The sequence below is a fragment of the Fusarium redolens genome, assembly GCF_020744475.1.
Source record: "Fusarium redolens strain MPI-CAGE-AT-0023 chromosome Unknown BKA55scaffold_49, whole genome shotgun sequence".
NCBI lineage: Eukaryota > Fungi > Ascomycota > Sordariomycetes > Hypocreales > Nectriaceae > Fusarium > Fusarium redolens.
This window is the reverse complement of record NW_025763712.1, coordinates 28688-47884: the sequence shown is the minus strand read 5'-3', so window position 1 is coordinate 47884 and position 19197 is coordinate 28688. Positions and strand designations below refer to the sequence as shown.

At 35.6% G+C, this 19197-nt stretch overlaps 3 protein-coding genes across 3 annotated transcripts; 2 read left to right on the top strand and 1 right to left on the bottom strand.

Annotated features, from left to right (window-relative positions):
* Positions 1-8198: 8198 nt before the first annotated feature.
* Positions 8199-8942, top strand: BKA55DRAFT_600532 (uncharacterized protein; the record flags this gene model as incomplete). The annotated part of the gene is made up of 3 exons (XM_046196541.1): positions 8199-8462; positions 8604-8806; positions 8837-8942. The coding sequence occupies 3 exons, from the start codon at positions 8199-8201 to the stop codon at positions 8940-8942; spliced, it is 573 nt and encodes a 190-aa protein (XP_046040671.1).
* Positions 8943-9102: 160 nt separating this feature from the next.
* On the bottom strand, positions 9103-13685 carry BKA55DRAFT_531394 (uncharacterized protein; the record flags this gene model as incomplete). Its single annotated transcript, XM_046189224.1, has 7 exons — positions 9103-11909; positions 11957-11986; positions 12040-12268; positions 12320-12598; positions 12650-12715; positions 12842-12983; positions 13045-13685. The coding sequence occupies 7 exons, from the start codon at positions 13683-13685 to the stop codon at positions 9103-9105; spliced, it is 4194 nt and encodes a 1397-aa protein (XP_046040670.1).
* A 2076-nt stretch (positions 13686-15761) lies between these two features.
* On the top strand, positions 15762-19120 carry BKA55DRAFT_587682 (uncharacterized protein). Its single transcript, XM_046194690.1, has 5 exons — positions 15762-16669; positions 16719-17737; positions 17825-17897; positions 17960-18302; positions 18382-19120. The coding sequence occupies exons 1-5, from the start codon at positions 15858-15860 to the stop codon at positions 18997-18999; spliced, it is 2865 nt and encodes a 954-aa protein (XP_046040669.1). The 5' UTR covers positions 15762-15857; the 3' UTR covers positions 19000-19120.
* The last annotated feature ends 77 nt before the right edge of the window (positions 19121-19197 follow it).

Here is a 19197-nt window from a genome sequence, read left to right as displayed (position 1 = left end):
CTTATGTTTATATTTATATTTATATTAAAGACTTAAAGATCTATAAGTAATAGAATTACCTAATTAGTTAATTCTTTACCTTTATTAATATTAAATATAAAGAGGTTTATTTAGGTTATTTTAAAAGTCTTAATAAGCTCGGTAAGGTTATTTACTTTATTAATTACTTTTATTAAAAGATATATATTATTACTAAGGTAAGTATATAGTAAAGTATATATCTTTAAGTATAAAGGGCCTTTATTTAAGTACTTTTAAATAAGATTACTTAGTTTACTTTAAAGATTTTAATTAATATTTTTATTATTATACTTTTTATACTTATTATATTATAATATAGGTAAGAGTTAAAAAACCTTTTAATTTAGGTATAAATAAGTCTTTTAACCTTAAAGTTACTTTTAGCTTTATTAATAAAGGTATTTAAAATAAGGGTTTTTTAAATACCTATTTAAGCTATATTACTTAATATATTATAATTACCTAAGTTATATTTTCTATTATACTTAAAGTTATAGTAAGCTTTTAAAAAATAGCCTTTTTTAATATAATACTAATGTTAATATTACTGCCCTTAGTTAATATATTAAGTATTAATATTTATATTACACTCTTTTTTAATTAATTAATTAAAGCTATAGCTGTAAAATAAGTTTAAATTCTTAAATATTAAGAAAAGGATATTATTTAATTTAGTATTTTCTTTTTTATTTAAGTATTTAATATCTTAATATAACCTTTAATTATGTCTTTAATAGCATTTATTAAGTTAATTTATAGCTTTTATATTATATTAATAAGGCTATTAATATTAAGCTTTTTAATTAGCTTAAAGTCTTTTTTAAAGATAACCTTAAAAGGGTTTTTAGTAAGTTTAGGCTTTTAGACTTTAAAGGTATTTTTAATTTCCTTAAGATAATAATAATTCTTAACTTTAGTAATTTTATTATTAGCTATTAATTTAATTATTTAGGTAAAATCCCTATAAGGTATTACTTTTATTTTATTTTAGGTTTTCTTATATTATAAGGTAACCTTATTTAAGACTTTTTAATAAATAATATTAAGGATATTTTCTAATTAAGTAATTTATTCCTTATAATTATTATTTAGCTTTTTAAACTTAAACTAGTATGAGGTTAATTATTTAATTATTTAAGGATAGTCCTTAAGGAGTTATTCTTAATTAAGCCTTTTAAGGCTAGCTTTAAGGCTATTAAAGGTAATATTACTTTTAATTAAAAAAATTTCTTTAAGGTTCTTCTTAACTTCCTCTTAATTATAGCCTTTATAAGCTTAATAAATATCTTTTATAAGGGTTAAAATAGTATATATTTTAAGTATTATAATATACATTCTCTTAGGTATATTAGTATTATTTATATAATATTTAAAGAGATAAAGATATTTTAAAATATTTTTATTATTAAAGATAGCTATATATAGAGTTATTTAGTTAATTATAATATAGGGCTTATACTTATAAATAGCTATAATAAAATCTAAAAGCTAGCTAGCTATTATAGCTAGGGCTATTATTACTTCTTAAGGCTAGGTTAGCTAGGTTATTAGCTTAATAAATGCAGTCCTTATATTATTAAAGGGTAAGGGGGTATTAATATAAAGTATTTTAATAAGGTGTTTTTTTAATAAGGAAATAATTATAAGAAGCTATATATATCCCTTATATTTATTTTTATTAAGATAATTATACTAGCTATTATTATAATTATTAAGCTTTTAATAGAAGTCTAAAATATAATAAATATAAAAATATCTTATATTAAAGTCTTTAAAATCTAATTAATTAGTTAATTTTATAAATTTTTAAATTATCTTATTAAGGTATTAGAAAGTTTAATTATTATAAAAGTAACTTTTTTAAGTAATTTATACTTAAGTAGCTTTATAAGTACCTTAATTCTAGTTTTTAAGTTTTACTAATTTTAAGCTATATTAAGTATATTATAATTTATAAGATATAATATAATCTTAGTATTTTCTTATTAAGTTAAGGCTAGATTTCTGTATATAGTAAATTTTAATACTATACTAATATAAAGAGTTATTATAAGATAATACTAGCTTTATAATTCTAGTATTACTCTTAATATATATAAGCTATTTAGTTTTACTACTCCTGGCTTAGTAATTAAGGGATTTATTAATTTTTATTATTTTATAAGTAGTTTTTATTATTTATCTTAACCTTTTATTTATTTTTTACTAAGTATATTTCTTTTTCTTTTTAATTATTATAATTTATAATTTAAGTAATATAAAAGTATTTCCTTTTTAAATAATTAAGTTATTTTAAAGTCCTTTTAGAAACTAATTATATTAATAAAGTAGATTTTTTAAGTTTTAAGGACTAATTTAAAGGTAAAAAGTAATAATAAAGAAAGAACTATATAAGATAATATCTTCTAATACTTCTTAATTATAAGTTAAATATAAACTACTAATTAGGTTTAATTAAAATAGGGGTTTTATTATAAAATAGAGAATTAAATAATTAGTTTAATAATATTAAATATAAAGGAAAAAGAATAAAAATTAAGTCTAAAAAAGCCTTTTAAAAAGCATAAGGAAAGTCTTTAGTCTTAAAGGGATATTATACTTTTATACCTTATTACTATAGATATTTATCTAGCCCTGTTAACAAGCTTAGACCTCTTACCCTAAAATGCTTATTATAACTATTATAATATAAGTTTAGGTTACTTAAAGTTAAAGACTTAAAGTTATAAATTTAATATTAATAATAAAAAGAGGATTAAATAAGTTATAAGATAGGCTATATAACTAAATAAGTAAATTAGCTATAATATTAAGATATTATTAATATAAATAAGGGAATTTATTAAGTATATTAATTATTCTTTTAACTTATTATTCTTAATATTATATTATATTTTATTATTTCTTTATATAGTTTTTAATTTATATTATATTAATAGGTAAATTAATCTTTAATTTTAGCCTTAATATTATAAACTTAAGTAAGTTATTCCTTAAATACTTAAGTTACCTTTAATTAGCTAATTTTAAACCTTAAGTAAAGAATAAGTATTATTATAAATAAGGAAGATTCTATAAGCTTATTATAATACTTATTTAGCTTTTTTTACTTATTCTTAATTAATACTTAAATATAGGCTTAATAATCTGCTAATAATATACTTTTTTATAATATCTTAAATATTAATTATTTCTTTATTATAAAGTAATTAGCCTAAAGATATAATAATAAGGCAGATTTTATAAATCTTAAAAGCTAACTTTATTATAATAATATATAAACCTTATCTTTCTTAAAGCAGGCAGGGAGATAGTAAATATAATATAATTAATTATTAAACTTTTAAACATTTATTAATATTATTATAATCTGCTTTATAATATTTACTTAAGTTTTTCTTATTATTTTCTTTATAACTTTATTATAAAAGACCTTCTAGTCCTTTAAATACTTTAATAAATATTTTATTCTTATTATTACCTCTTATAGGCATTTATAGCTATTACCTTTACTTTAGCTTTATATTTACATAATCTAAAGGTATATAAGTTTAAGAATCTTATTAACTTTATTAAAAACTTGCTATTCTTTATTAAATAATATATTATTTACTAGGATTTATCTTACTTTATTTTCTTTTTCTTAAGTTATAAAGATATATATTTTAATATCTATTTACTTTTATAAAGCCCTCTTAATTATTATATAAGTAAAGTTTTATTATATTTATTATTTATAATAACTTTAAGCTTGGCTATAAATTCTTTGTAAAGTTAGTATTCCTTATAATCCTATTCTTAGATAATTTATTTAAATTATTTACTTTATTATAATAATAAATAAATAAACTTAATAATATTATAAAGCTTCCTAATAGGTCCTTTTATATATTAATAATCTAAGTCTTATTTAATAAAATTATATATTCTATTAATATTAGACTTTAGCTTAAATAACTTAATATCTTTATTAAAAAGAAAGGCATATATAATTAGATTAAGTATATGCCTATAATATTATATCTAGCAGGGTTTAATATTAATAAATCTTATTAATAAATTAAGCCAGTAATATATATAATATAAGTAAGTATTATTTATTATTATATTATTAGAAATAGTATAGCTAATATGCCTTTTAATTTCTTATTTATAAATAATATTAATTAAAAAACTAATAAGGTTCTTATTACTATAAGTATTAAATTAATAATATAAAGCTAGTAAATACAATTATTAATAACTTAATTAATTTATAAAATATATAAATATAATTATAATTATAAAGTAATTTAATAATATTTAAAAGTTAAAGCTAATATATATTATTATTAAAGTATTATAAAGCTTTACTTTAATAGTATTTTACTATACTTTAAAAAGTTAATATATCTCTTTAATAATAAAATTACTATTTTACATTATTTAAAGTATTAAATTACTATTAAAATAATTAAAAATCTTTTAAAGAAAGTTATACTTAAAAATAATAAATAATATATTACTATTAATATTAAAGCTAATACTTAATTCTTAGATAGCGTTTATTTTTACCCTTAATATAGCGCTCTGTTTAAGCCAGTGCCTTTTTAGTATTATATTAAAATAAATATTAATAATACCTTTATTACTAGGATTTAACTTATTAAATTAGCTAAATAGGGTAATTTAATAAGCTTTATATAGGTTTATTAACTATTAAATATCTTATTAATAAGTTAAATAAAATAAATATAGACTTTTAAAAATAGTTTATTATAAAAAATATAGCTTATATTAAAAATAACTTTATTATGCCTTTTATATTATATTAATTACAGTATTAAATATAACCTATTAGTATTTCCTAATAATTTAACTTTATTAAGAAGGTCTTTTAAAACCTAATTTAGCTTTTCCTGCCCTTTATACCTTTTTAAGCTAATAAATCCTTTTAAATAAAGTAATAGTTCTTATAGGTAATTTTAAGTAGATTCTTAATAATTAAGTTAGGAGGTAAAGCTCTAATAGCTACTTCTTTTAATTACTTAATAACTATTTTAAGCTAAGATAATTATAAGAAGATAGAAGAAGGAGGTATAAGATAAGGTATTAATATTATTAGCAGAAAGCTAGCTAGTAATAAGGAGAGTAATAAGTTTAATATCTTAGCAGTAAAATAGAATAAAAACTATATATAAAAAGGATTATTTTAATAGTATAATATAGTTAGAAAATGCATTTTATATTATATATATATAATAAGGTTATGTATTAGATTATAATAATATATACTTAGCTTTATTACTAATTCCCTTATTATTTAAAAATAGACTTCTATCTATAACTATCTAGTATAGGGTAGTAGCTTAGGAAGATTTAGATTTTCCCTTAAGATTAGATAATTAAATAATATATATATAATATATTAATTATTTTAACTTTAGAAATATATAATTTAATTTAATTAAAAGGAAGAATTTAACGATTTAATTGATTTGATTGGGGTGATTGATTAATTGAGTTAACATATAATAAGCGCTGCTTATCCCTTGTGCTGTGGAAAACCTCCCGCCAGGTCACAACAGGGGGGTGCAGCCAATTAAAATGCATCGGATCAAAGATACCTAACCCCCCCCCTATTTTAGCCTATAATAGAAGTACCAGCAATCTCTCGAGTTATATATCACTATATCATACTGCTTATATCCCTAAATTAATTAATGCCTTTATTTATTATAGCCAACCAGGGCCAAGGGCCTCCTTATACTTTTTAACCTCGGCTGCCCTAATTAAAGCCCTTTATAAGCAAGGCAATTTGATTTTTTCCTTCTTTAAATATACTTATATTATGCTACGGTCGTAAATTCATCTCTGGCTCGAAAAGTCTGCCTTAATTAGCTTTACAGATAGAAGGTCTTAAAGACCGCATTATATATGCATTCCCTTTACTTCTTCTGGCTTATATAACGCTTCTAAGTAGGCTGCTTATATAGTTATAAGAGGAAGCTATTTACTAGGAATATTTAATAAGAAGGTCTATGCAATAGCCTGCTAAGCGCCCTAGCAGATAGGATAATTATAGCCTAAATATAACCTCCTTTAGTTGCCTTAGTTAATATAATTTATTTTATTATTATAAGAAGCCATAATAGTAAGGATTAATATAAGCTTAACTGGCTTATTATTAAAAAAGCGCTAAATTAGCTATTTTATTAATGTCTTTATTAATAGTTTCTTTTTCTAATAATTATACCTCTTATTACTAGTAAAGATAGTTAAAAGGAGTAATATAAGGGCATTATCTTTTTAAGTAATTTAATTAACTTAAAGAAGAAGAAAATAATAAATTATTAGTTAAATTATAAAGAAAAATATTAAGTCTTTTTACTTAATTATTAGCTATTAAGATTAAAAGCCTAACTTCCTAGCCTTATTAGCCTTTTTAATATCTATAAGACCTTTATAAATACTATAATTAGGCCGGGCTGTACTGGTTATACTATGGCTATGATAATAAAGGAGTAGAAAAAGTCTAGTAATAAGAAGAGGTTATTTATAAAGATATAATATATTAACTCTAGTAATAGGTTAATAAGGGTAATAATAATACTTTAAGTTAAGTTTAATATTATAATCTTATCCCTAGCTTTTATAATAATATAAATAACTTTCTTAACTTTATTAGCCTTATTAAAAACCCTCTATTAGCTACCTCTTCCCTTACCTTTCCTCCTCCCTTATTATAATACTAGGTTCTTCCTATTAATACTTTAAGGGTAAAGAGCAACAATAAAGAAAGGACTATATAAGATAATATCTTTTAACACTTCTTAACTATAAGCTAAGTATAGACTGCCAGTTAGGTTTAATTAAGACAGGGTCTTTATTATAAGATAGAGAATTAAATAATCAGTTTAATAGTATTACATATAAAGGAAAAAGAATAAGAATTAAGTCTAAAGAAGCCTCCTAAAAAGCATTCCTTAAAAGCATTAGGAAAGTCTTCCGTCCTAAAGGGATATTACCCTTTTATACCTTATTACTATAGACATCTATCTAGCCCTACTAACGAGCTTAGACCTCTTACCCTGGAATGCTTGCCATAACCATCACAATACTAACTAGACTGTATTTTGCACCAGGCTAGTACTAAATCTATCTTATAAAGAGGCCTAGCTAGGTAGCTATTTAGACTTTAAGGCCTGTATTAATAGGCTTATTAAGGGTATATATAACTTACTTATTCCTTCTAGTATATTAAATTATGCCCTTATTTATAATAAGATATATACCTAAATTATAAAGCTTTATTATATAAGTTAAATATATTAAGACTATTACTTAATATATTAAAAGATAATAAGAAAGTTATTATTATTAGTAAATTTAATATATTTAAAGAGCTAGAGGTAATAATAAAGGAGTTAGAATTAATTATAAGTTATAAACTTAATTATTAAGTATTTAAGCTACTAATCCTCTAGCTAAGAGGTCTTCTAATAGTCTTTAACTAATATTTTACTATAAACTCTTATATAAATAAGGATCCTAAGCTAGATATATATCTCTATAACTATAATTAACTTCTAGGCATAGAGGTATAACCTTTCTATTATTTTATATTCTTAGCTATTAATAATACCACTTTAAAGTAGGCTATTAACCTCGTTATTAATATATTTAACTTAGCTATTAACTATAAAAATAGGTATAAAGTGTTAGAAAAGGAATAGCTAGTTCTTAAGTAATTGCTTAATAATAATCTCTTATTGCAGTACTTAGAAAGGTTAAAAATCGAAGCCTTGGTCTTTGGCAGGCAGAAGAGCTGGTCTCTAGGTGCTATTATCTTTATGCTCTTAAAGGCTATTATCTTTATTAATAAAGCTATTATTATTATATGTATTAAAAGCCTCCTTTAATATCTCTATAGGTGCTAATTAGGAAGTTATTAATTAATTTAAAAGAATTTCTATAGGGATGTAAGCGGAATTAATTAATAATGCATTATATGGTTCCCCTTATATACCTCTTAAAAGTTGGGGCGGATATGGGGCTCGGTATGGCCGGGAGGTTTTCCACAGCTCAAGGGATAAGACGCAGCACTTACTCTACACACTCAAGCGCGCAGGCTCTCCCTTTCCATAAATACTCTTGCTCAGTAGTTCTCATCCTGCCCAATTTCCTCAAAGTCCTCCATGGCTTCCACTAGAAACACTGTTTGGGTCGTGACTGGCGGCAACAGAGGCATTGGCCTTGGTCTCGTCAAAGCTCTCCTTGCTCGCCCCTCCATCACCGTCATTGCAACTGTTCGTAATAAACAAGCCCGCTCAGCTATTAGGAGCGCTGTTGCAGATCTTCCCAAGGGAGACGGCACGGCCTTCAGCATCATCCAGCTTAACTTCGCTACTGCCCTCGGCCCTAAACAAATTCGCAACGCATTTAATATTAATCATGTTGACGTTCTTATTAACAACGCTGCCGCCAACTTTAAGCCCTATCTTGCGCTCGAGATACCAACCGATGGCCTCCGATCCGCCTTCGAGATAAATATAATCAGGCCACTTACAATGGCCTAGGGACTTTGGCCATTATTTTAAAAGTTATCTGCACTAAATGTAGTCAACGTCTCGTCTTCTGTTAGCTATATTAGCTATTATGAAGTTATTGCTGGTATATATAGGCCTAGTAAGGCTGCGTTAAACTGGCTTATGCGCGCTCCTTATCTGCAGAATAAAGGGCTTATTGCTTTTGCACTCTATCCTGGTTTTATTACTACAGATATAGGGAAGTCTGCTGCTATAAAGTAGGGATTTCCCTATGCTATGCTCGAGAGTGTTAAAGGAGCCGTAAAAGGAAGTCTTAAGATAATTGACAGCGCTACACGGGAGGCTGTTTCAGGCAAGTTTGTCAGTTACAAAGGACAGGAGCTTCCTTGGTAGACTTATTGTTATTAGACATATCGAGTTACAGTCTCTCTGTAGTGGAGGCGACCTGATTGATATTGTTTATAACATGTAAGGAAAGGAGTAAAACTTGAATGCTATTTTTTAATATATAAGAATTGACTTCTATTATATTAAGAGTTGTCTCTTTACTTCCTCATAGCCAACCTTTTACCTCAGCTTTCCCGTCTTCATCTACTTCGCCAGTATTAAGGAGGAGCTCCGCCATCACTCTATCCTCCTGTCTAAATGCTAGGCGTAACGGAGTAACCCCGTCTTGTCCAGTCATATTGACGTCAATTGTGCCCGTGCCGAGTAGGACTATGACCATGTCGTAGTATTGATTGCGGACAGCTTCCAGGAATGGTGTGGTTCCTGTTTCATCTCTTTCGTTGACCAGTCCAGCGGTATCCTCGTTCGATTTTAAGATTGTGCGTATCAATTCAACCTGGTTCTGCCTGACAGCATCGAGGAACGGTCCCCTTGAGATAGCAGCGCGGTTTCCCTCTCGGACAAAAAAGAGCGCAAGATCAAACAGTTGGCGTTCAATGGCTGCATCCAAAGCTGTGACACCAAAATCATCTGTCAGTTGGACTGCTTGGGGCGAGGAACGTAGCAGAACTCTGGCGGTTTCCAAATGCTGATTCCTTGTGGCAGCCAATAAAGGAAACACACCGTGTCGTCCTCGGATCGCTAAAGAAGAACCGTGAGAGAGCATAATGTTAATTGCCGATAACATGCCTTTCCTTGAAGCAAAGAGGATCGTTTCGTCATACTCTTCGGCCTCGTGCTCGTCGTCGCTCTCCTGGTAGTAGATCACTTCATTTTCAAAGCTGGGACCTGCGAACTTCTTCGAGCTAGCACCTGCCTGCCATAGATCAGACAAGATATGGTGCAAAGTCTGATCGTGGTGCTCAGTTTGACTCATAACTTGGACTGTATAGAAGGGCGCCCCATCGAGATTTGCACCTTTTTCCATCAGCCGTGACAGAAGCATTCTATTCCTGCTGTTGATGGCGTGAAACACCAACCCTTTTTCGTACCGGACATCGGCACCTGCATTGATCAAGCTTTCGATTGCCTTTTCAGCTCTTATAGACAACGCCAGGCTCAAAGGTGCCTCGCCATCCACATTCCTTGCATTGACATGCGCAAGGTAATTTCTTCTCTGTATCCCATGGTTAATGTGACCAGCAGTTGGATCATGCTGCTCAGTCTCTCTTTGCCAAGCCATTGAACGAGACAACAGCAGAAGGGCCAGGTCCTCGCGATTTTCTCTGAGACTAAGATGGAGTGGTGTGTTTCCCTCTGAATCTCTTGAATCCAGCTCCACTTCGTCTCTCAGAAGGGATTTATCTAATAGACTGGCCGAACCAAATCCTACAACGATGTGCAAAAGGGTTGCTCCTGGAAACGGCCATCCATGCGGTACATGCAAACTGTAGGGTCCCATTACTCTCCATAGAGTCGCAAGCATCTCGACGGTCTTTCGGTGACCCCATGGGACGAGGGATAGGAGATCACTCTGATCAATTCCATCTTCTTCAACAGTCCAAACATGGTAAAAAAGAAAAGACACCCCATAATGCAATAATGGAAACTTTGTCGTGAGTTGACCTCGATCCAGATTGTCGCCTTCAAGAATCTCTTTCAGGGTCAAATACCTGAGACAAGACCTCGAAATCCCGTAATGCCCGGCCCCGATTGCCGATTGTGCGTTAGGCCCAGTGTTAGCCATGTGGAGGAACCTTTCCAAAACAAAGTCCGCGGCCGATTGATGGATAAATTGAGCTTCCCGGTTCCATTCCTCTCCTTCAGGCTCGTACTGTTCCCAGGCGTCTCGCGTCTGAAACTCAACTAGGCCTCTGGATATATGTCGAACCCGGCTCTCGAATTGGGCTACAGTATCAGACCAGTATCCATGAGATCTAAGCTCTCCAATCGTTGCACAAGTCATATCCTTATCAGTAGCAAGAGCCTCCCGAAGCTCTTGTGCACACAATGGCCGCTCTGCAAACAAAACCCATTGAAACAACTTTGTTATTTCCGCTTGCATATCCTTTGTTGCACCCTTCAGGATGTGATCGTATAGCTCGTTGAGTTCTGGTGGGGTAGTCGATATCATTCTTAGTAGATCCTCGGTTCTTGCGCCAGATGCGTCTTCATCGAGTATCATGCTAGTGATTAGTATCGCCCAATGAAATCCTCCGTGAGCTTTCAACAATATCTCGTTCTCAAGTTGTCGACGTCTTTCATCTGGTCGAATGTCTTGGAGCCTGTCTTCAACGACCAGTCTGATGTCCTTATCATTTCTCTCTTCCACATAAACTCCCGACATCGTCTCAAGCGAGAGGACTGGAAAATGCCTTGAGGAAAAGCATATCCTGACCATAGATTGTCCGCTCTCGGCATCAACCGTGATGCCTTTGAAGTATGTCAGTAGGTGTTTGGCATGTTCCTCTCCGCACTCATCAAGCGCGTCAACGAATATCACCACTGGTTGTTCTTTCGTTCCCTCAAGTAAAAGCTTAGACAGAAGCTTCTCGAGCTCTTTCTCATTCCAGCGCCATCCATTCTTCTGTTCGTACGATCCATATCGCTGCTGTTGATCTTGAAAACGTCGCGTGAGCTCAATAAGGTATGTTGGAAATGACCTAAGTAATGAATTGAGCAAAGCATGAAACATGCCCAAAGGCGTTCTTTGTAACGGTGTTCCTCGCCCATAGAAGAAAAATGACACGACAAGCTCTCCAGTCTTTCTGCGGTTCATGGTATCAGCAGCAAACTTCAATAGGACGGATTTACCTGTCCCGGGAGAGCCCTTGATCCAGAAGAGGCCACGGGGGTCATTCAACCATTTCTGGTATTTCAAATCTTCAAGAAGCCATTCACATGTGTCATTGGCATAAGTAACATCGGAGTATCTATAATCTTGCTCAGGAAATGATAACGAACGCAGACATTCTATAATGAATTAGCAGTTTGTCACAGAAAGCTCTCGGTTTTCGTACCTGTCTCATCGCCCGAAAGGTGATCGGAAGCTGAAAGAATGTTAGTATGTTGACCATTCATTCCTCGCTCTCCGGCTCCGAACCTTGTGGTCTTCCTCTTATACCTTCAGGACCAGGCCATCCTCGCGAGGTGCCTAATACAGAACGAATGGCAATTATCACCCGCCGGTATAGTTGGTCATGTACGCTACTGTATTTTACCATCTCAGAGTGATTGCGGTTGATCGGATGCTGATTTTGGCTACCAGATGTTGCTGAGGAAACTTCAACTAACACTTCGCTGGGACCAGATATCTCCCACTTGCCATTAACCTAAATCAAGGGTCAGAAAGCATAGAAACCTTGACGTGTAGACGAACTTACCCAAGCCGCTGTAGGGGATATTTCAGTCTCGTAAAAAGACACGATAGAAAAGCTCCTTGCTTGCGATATTTTATCGAACTCAACTTGCAGACGTTCAAGAAGGGGAGAATTCTTGTTGAGTGACTCAAGAAGCGCCCGGTTGGGATAATCTTTTACCAAAGGAACAAGGCACTCAGCCGCTAGACCCCGATGAGGAACACCAAAAAATGCGAAGCCGCAGATGGAGTTAAGGACTGATGTGTCAGCGTCAGGGGGTTCGTCTTTCAATGTACGAACGGTCTGCGCGCATGTCGGTAAGTATGGTATACAATGTGGACTTGGATCACTAACCTCTTTGATGACAAGGCCTCCTAGACTGTGCCCCATGAAAAGTGTTGAACGCGGTTTGTTTGGATCCTGAAGGAAGTGTTAGTTACAGAAATAACGAAACAACAGTTATGGTTCAGATACACGAATGTCTTCCAAGTCGATTTGCAATGCTCTTCCCAAGTCTGTCAAGCTTTGAAAGGCTGTACTCTCAACAAGCTGAGTGTCATAGCCGTAGGTCAAAATCCTCGCATTCGGGATATCTGACGGTAGAGCATCTCGAATCCAAACGAATGGGCCATTCTTTTCTTTGAAGGAACCTAAGGCATGCCCCCCAAGACCGCATACTGCGATCACACTAAACATACGTGTCAATAGTCAATCCCGAGTGCACCGGTGCATTTCGCTCGTCCACTTACTCTACATGACAATCGTTATCGCTCGTCCGTTGAAATGGCGTGAAGCCTGCAAAGTGTGTATCAAAAACAAGAGATCTGCCGAAATCGAAATTGTCGTCTTCTGATAGCTGAAATATCCACTCGTCCTTAGAGCGATCTGATAAAGAATTTGGGATAGATGGGAAGCTAATTGTAGCTATTTTGCTGTTTTTATCGGTAGGAGAAAGCGCAAGCGAGTAAACAGTAGGGCTTGCACTAGGCTCGAGTGCAAGAGTTTTCTGAATAAGGCTGCGAACCTCCTTCCTAGACTCGTACTCAAGTGGAATGCCTCGTAGTCTAAAGTTCTTATGGGTCGGCTTTGGCGTGCTGAAGCGTCTGAGATGGTCTAGGACTGGGTCATCCTGACTGTTCAACTGTGGTCGGCGTTGATTTCCTTCTTCGATGATAGGCGTCCAGTCCACTAAAGCCTTACTGGATTCTCTAGCACTTTCTGAACTTGTAGGGCTTGGAACCCGCGAAGGAGTGCTTTCGAATTGCGACAAGGGCGTATCTCCGATTTCCGACTTATTGTCACGATCTGGATGAGACCCGAAGGCCGATTCGGCAGGTATCCTGCTCTCAATTTCAAATTCACTGTCAGAATCCGTGGTTTGAATATCCATGAGTCTCAATGATATAATCATCAGATGCTGTAGGTGTGTAGCAATGTGGGTTTCCATGGCCGTTGAGATAGATATCGGCTCAACTGGCTCTTCTTTTGATTCAGAAAGACTGCTTTCAATTTCTTCGGAGTCCCTAGCACTTGCGTCCCCCGTCGCTGGCGGATCATCAAATCGTAACTTCTTATCAAGCCTCTTTGTGGACTTCTTCATAGGGCTTCTATGGCGCTTCGGGTTTTCTACCGGCGACGCTGCATGCTGAGAAGTATGTGAAGAGCCCCCGTAGAGCTCCATACCCGCTGGAACAAGGTTGCAAAGAGGACAGACGTTGGGTGGGCGCGTGAAGTCAACCATGGAGACTTGAAGTTCTTGTTGTATTCCAAGTCCGCTTGTCTTCTCGAGGAAGTCCCCGTGCATACCTTTCAAGTGGCCGTAAAGGTGGTCTATGGTGGGAAATAAAGATTCACTGTTATGGCCATCTTGACGACACTTCCAGATAGGTTGCTTGTGAATAGTCTGGCCCCAGCAAGGGTCGTGGGATATCATGTGATCTTTCCATTCTCTAACCGATGGGAAACTTGGTAATACGTCGGCACAGTCCTCTGAAAGACAAGGAAATGGTTCTAGATCGACACGGAAATGTTTCCTAGAGAATATGTTATTCTTAGATGGTATTTCAATGATATGGGACCGATCCTCTAACCTTCCCAAGCTCGACCAAGAACCTCCTTCTACCAACGACTGAGGGATGTTGTTGAAGCACCATCTGCATTGTACTTCCTTTTCCCCATCAAACTGTGGTATTTGAGGCTCATGCGCATGTCTGAGGATGACAGTCGTACCGCCAGATTGTGATTTTGGTTGGTGAGTAGCTCGTTCTTTCTTGAACTTGCTCTGGTCGAAAGATGTGAGAGTAAATGCTGCTGGCTGCTGTTTTCCTCCGGTGGAGGATTCTGCTTCTATACGAGTTTGAACCGGCCTGTCTGTTTGGCCTTTGTTGGTTGTAGTGTCTCCTTCTATAGGAACGAGCATTAGGTTAGGATCTCTCTGTTCTTCGCGGACGTCGCGTTTCAAAATCTCGTTACGACGAGCCCTATATAGAATCCGGGAATAGCGGTCAACCATGCTCCGACTCAATTGCACTTGAAGGCTTTCGGGGGCATTTGGGTAGAGACCTTCCACAGCCAACAATGTCAAGAGCTTAAAAGCCGTCATTTCTCGATCTCGGTACATGGAAACGAACTTTCGGGCTCTAATAGTCTCGGTTGTTTTTGCAGATTTCCGAATAGCAACACCAAGATGACTAAGCCCCGTCAGAGCCTCGTCGATGCCTTCAAGAGGTATCGTAAGCAAATCAGAGTTATAAATTATCTGCACGCCGTCGTTTGACTTAACAGGCCGATTCTGCTCTGCTGATTTAACCGCACCTTGAATGTTAGGATGTCCTTGCACTACAAATGCTTCAGCTAAACATCTCAGCAGAGATGAAATTTGACCATACTTACAGTAGGCTAGATTTCTCCTCAAGATACGCAAGAAACGAAGCACGACATCTCGAGTTTCGTGGTGAGAATGAAGCCTTCTATCAAGGTTCGACTGCCTCTCGGAAAAAACACCTAGATGTTCCGACCAGGCTCGAAATCGTCTCTCATAGTCTTCGACGAGGCTTTTTACAGCGATTCCGTCGAAGTTGTAAGCCCTCAGGCATTGCTGAATTAGATCGTCGCATTCGCAAGCCAGGGAAAAGATGGGCTCTTCCGAGCCGTGCTGCTTTTCCTCATCACGCCGCTGCATCAGGAATTTCAGGAATTTGGTAGTAACTTGGGCCTTATAGTCTTCTCTTTTCTTGGGGATTAGTATTAGACCTTGGCTTGAATATGTAGGTCGTGTATTGTCTTGCCCAAGTGCGGGGTCAGACAATTTGATGTTATCGATGTAGTCAGCTTCAGTCATCTAAACGACTATGTCTATTTAACGGGGTCTGGCAAGCAGGGCGACCAGGATCTCACGTGAGAAAGCTACCAAATACAGCTCAGCTGAGATACTGAGGAATCCTCTCAATTGGTTCTACCCCACCTTATTCTTACCATAGCATACTTTTCGTGTCAGGTCCGCAGAGTTGACGTCTCGCACGTCTGAGCCTAGAACTTAGGATAACTATCATCCAAGCCTGCGATGTCATTGAATCACTATTCTGCTACTGGTTACCAGCAGGATTTGATCAAAATCCTGCGACGTCAACTACCGAAACTCGAAGATGAAGAAGAAGGAACTGAAATTGACGAGGCGTTCCTGAATCGACAATTATTCGATGCTCACCTGCGGCATGTAGTTTACCGCAACGACTTCGAAGATGAGGACATTGACCTTCTCCCTTTCGAGACGGCCGAAATACTTCAGGAAAAGCTCAAAGAACTTTGCCAATTGTTGAATACGAGCACCAATGATAACATTCAATCTCCGACACAATCTCCGACAGAAAATCTTGCAAGTTCTGACATCCATTCTGAGGAAGCAGGAGATTTTAGGCGACTGAAACAAATGCTGCTTTTAGTCGATAGGTCTAAAGGCCCATTTCAGCTAGCAACTGGGGACAAACATTCACTTTTCAGGTTTGATTCGCCAGCAGCTACCCGGAAGGCGCGTACTCTGGTCCAAGACTTCAATCACTTTCTCAACAATATATATCAGAATCCTCCCCTTGAACTGTTTCACACGGCAACGAAGAACCAAAGGGCAACTCATGTCTGGGCGCACGCCATAGACCTCCAATATCGAGCCAAAATGGGCAAGATACTTGATTCACTCCATACGGAGTTCCCGAAATGCGAAACCTCAGATACAGTGAACTCGCATAAGGTCTTGATACAGCTCATTGACTCCGAAACTATGCGCCAGCCTGTTTCATTGCTTAGTCTCGACCTCTTCTTGTTCTGTCCAAGTCCCGAACAGGAACAGTGGCACAACATCTTGTGTAGATTCAAACAGTAAGTTTTCTTCGTCACTCAGCCTGAAATTTCTTAACTGATGAATCAGAAATACCATAATACACTCAAGAGGCGATATAACGCTATGCAAGCTCTTGAAGTCTTACTCAGATCGTAGCGACGGTCTCACGCTTGTGTTTAACCAAACCCAAACCGATTTTACCCACCAGATAAAGGAACTTTCTTCACACAACCGAACACCCAATATCAAGCTTTTGGATCTAATCAACCGATTCAATGCCTTTGAAGTTCCGAGTGGAAAGAACCTAGACAAAGACATCTTCAAATATTCTGAACGACGGACATTAGCTGCGAAACTGGCGCTTAATCTTTTGACCTTTTGTGCATGGCAGCATTCCTCAATGTCCTGGGACGACAGTGAGATTTTCTTTCTCGGGTCTTCTCCAAGTGATTATGAGAAAGGGAAGTCTTACATTGAATGCTTCCTTGGTCGAGAGTCGTCAGCTGATACGCGAGTTGAGTCACTTGTTGCTGACCCAATGCCCTCATTTACTAGATTCGCGAAGCTTCTTCTCGAATTAGAATATGGGCCCCTTATGAATGGCGACTACAGTGAGAAGACCAACTATGGATACAACCTGGTCAAGGACTTTTACAAACGCGAGATGAAGTATGGAGACCAGTCGCGGATCTCGTATCTCACGGCAGTCCAGACATGCCTTGATTTTGACAGGATCTATGTACAGGAGAGATGCAAACTTCTTACCCAACTTGAAACGGAAGATGAGACGTGCAGGCGGATCATTCGTACACGTATTGTGGAGAACATCATGAATGACCTGGATACCTCTGTTCAGCGACGATTAAAACATCATCGCCGAATGTCCTCAATATCCAATCCCGACTCCAACAGCAGTAACGACCAGAAATTCGAGGGCACGGGCAAACACTTCGGTCGCCAACGAAAGCGTATGAAGAATCTGGCTCTAGCATCAATATGCTCTGAGAACCCCCATGGCACTCGAGAGGATTCTCGGAAGAGAGCTGAACATAGCCGGACTGACGTAAAGTCGGGCAAAACACCATTAAATATCATTAATGTCCAAGGTAGTGAGCCCCAGGCTATTATTTGTATAGCTTCCAGGACATATCTTGTTTCATCACTCTTGACCTTTCCTTAGCTAATTTATGAAGAGCATCGTCCCAAAATTGTCCCTCGAGAGGCTCCCCAATATTTCGGGGAGCATGGAGAGCTTATGCTGAAAAGGTTCTACCATTATAGCCAGCTCAATGTTAGTCAAGGGACAATTGTTACTGACATTTTGTCAGGTCCGTATCAACTGCGTCGGCAACTTGGTTCGAAAAGTTCGACAACTTAGACAGATTTCTTACCGCGACTTGCGAGGAGACTGACAAAAGATATGAGCAAAACCGTGTAAAAATCGCGGTTATTGACTCAGGTCTCAATGCCGAACGCCAAAACGATGCATATATCACCTATAGGAACTTCATTCCTGATGAAAAGCGCAATCCAGCGTTTCGAGACGACCCTCAGCATGGTACTGACTCTGTGGATCTTATCCGTAAGATTTATGGTCGCGCACATATCTACGTAGCAAAGGTATTCCAAGCAACCGAGGCAGACGCTAACACTTCAACTTATATGGCTCATGTAAGGATTATCATACCGCCTAGTCCTCGCCGGGGCTTCGGTCCTACGATATCACCCTGTTCTTACTTACGTCATATAGGCAGTCCAGTGGGCTATTGAGCAAGAAGTCAACATCATCAGCATCTCTGCTGGCTTCCGCAGAGGCGAAAACGAATATTTGAGTCGCAAGATAGAAGAGGCCACAGCAGGAGGTGACAGGCCAGAAATCCTTGTATTTGCTGCCGCTTCCAATTCGCAAAATATCCACAAGGTCGCCTTTCCAGCCAACATGGAAGATCGAGTGTTCTGCATCTTTTGCTGCAACGGTGGACTGGTGCATTCCAGGCAGTGGAATCCTAGTGCCCTACCTAGTCCTCGCAACTTTGCCATGCTAGGTGAGGATGTTGAGTTGCATTCGGGAAGAACACTGGCCGGGGGAACTTCAATTTCCACCGCTTTGGTAGCAGGTCTCGCGGCAAAGCTGCTGGATTTCTCTCGCCAGCCCCAAGTTCGCGATCGGAGAACATTACTTGGACGTAAGATGCAGAAAAGAGCGGGAATGAGCTTAATCTTTCGGGCCATAGCTTCAAAGGGGAATGATGGGTACCAATACCTGGAGCCATGGGAGATCCTACCTGATCTCAAGGGTCGAAGCCGGAGCAGTGTGAGAGAGGGAATATGTACAATTATTGAGAAGGCTGTGCAGTATATCTGTTAGTATTATCATGAATGGTGGTGTGGTAAAATAGAGATCATCACCAGCGGCCGGTATATGATATCAATTAGCACAATATCAATACGTATCAGTTGAAAATAGATTACTGATCGGCTTAAGTCCTTAGGCTTTTGCATTTCAAGTTCCAAATATTTTTACAACCTATCCTATCTTCACAAACTGGATACTCGTGCATGCACG

Bases quoted from the DNA above. Each gene is read 5' to 3' on its own strand.
- BKA55DRAFT_587682 (XM_046194690.1), top strand. From the start codon at position 15,858: ATGTCATTGAATCACTATTCTGCTACTGGTTACCAGCAGGATTTGATC. The intron at 16,670-16,718 runs GTAAGTTTTCTT...CTGATGAATCAG, and splicing joins ATCTTGTGTAGATTCAAACA to AAATACCATAATACACTCAA. The intron at 17,738-17,824 runs GTAGTGAGCCCC...TAATTTATGAAG, and splicing joins AAATATCATTAATGTCCAAG to AGCATCGTCCCAAAATTGTC.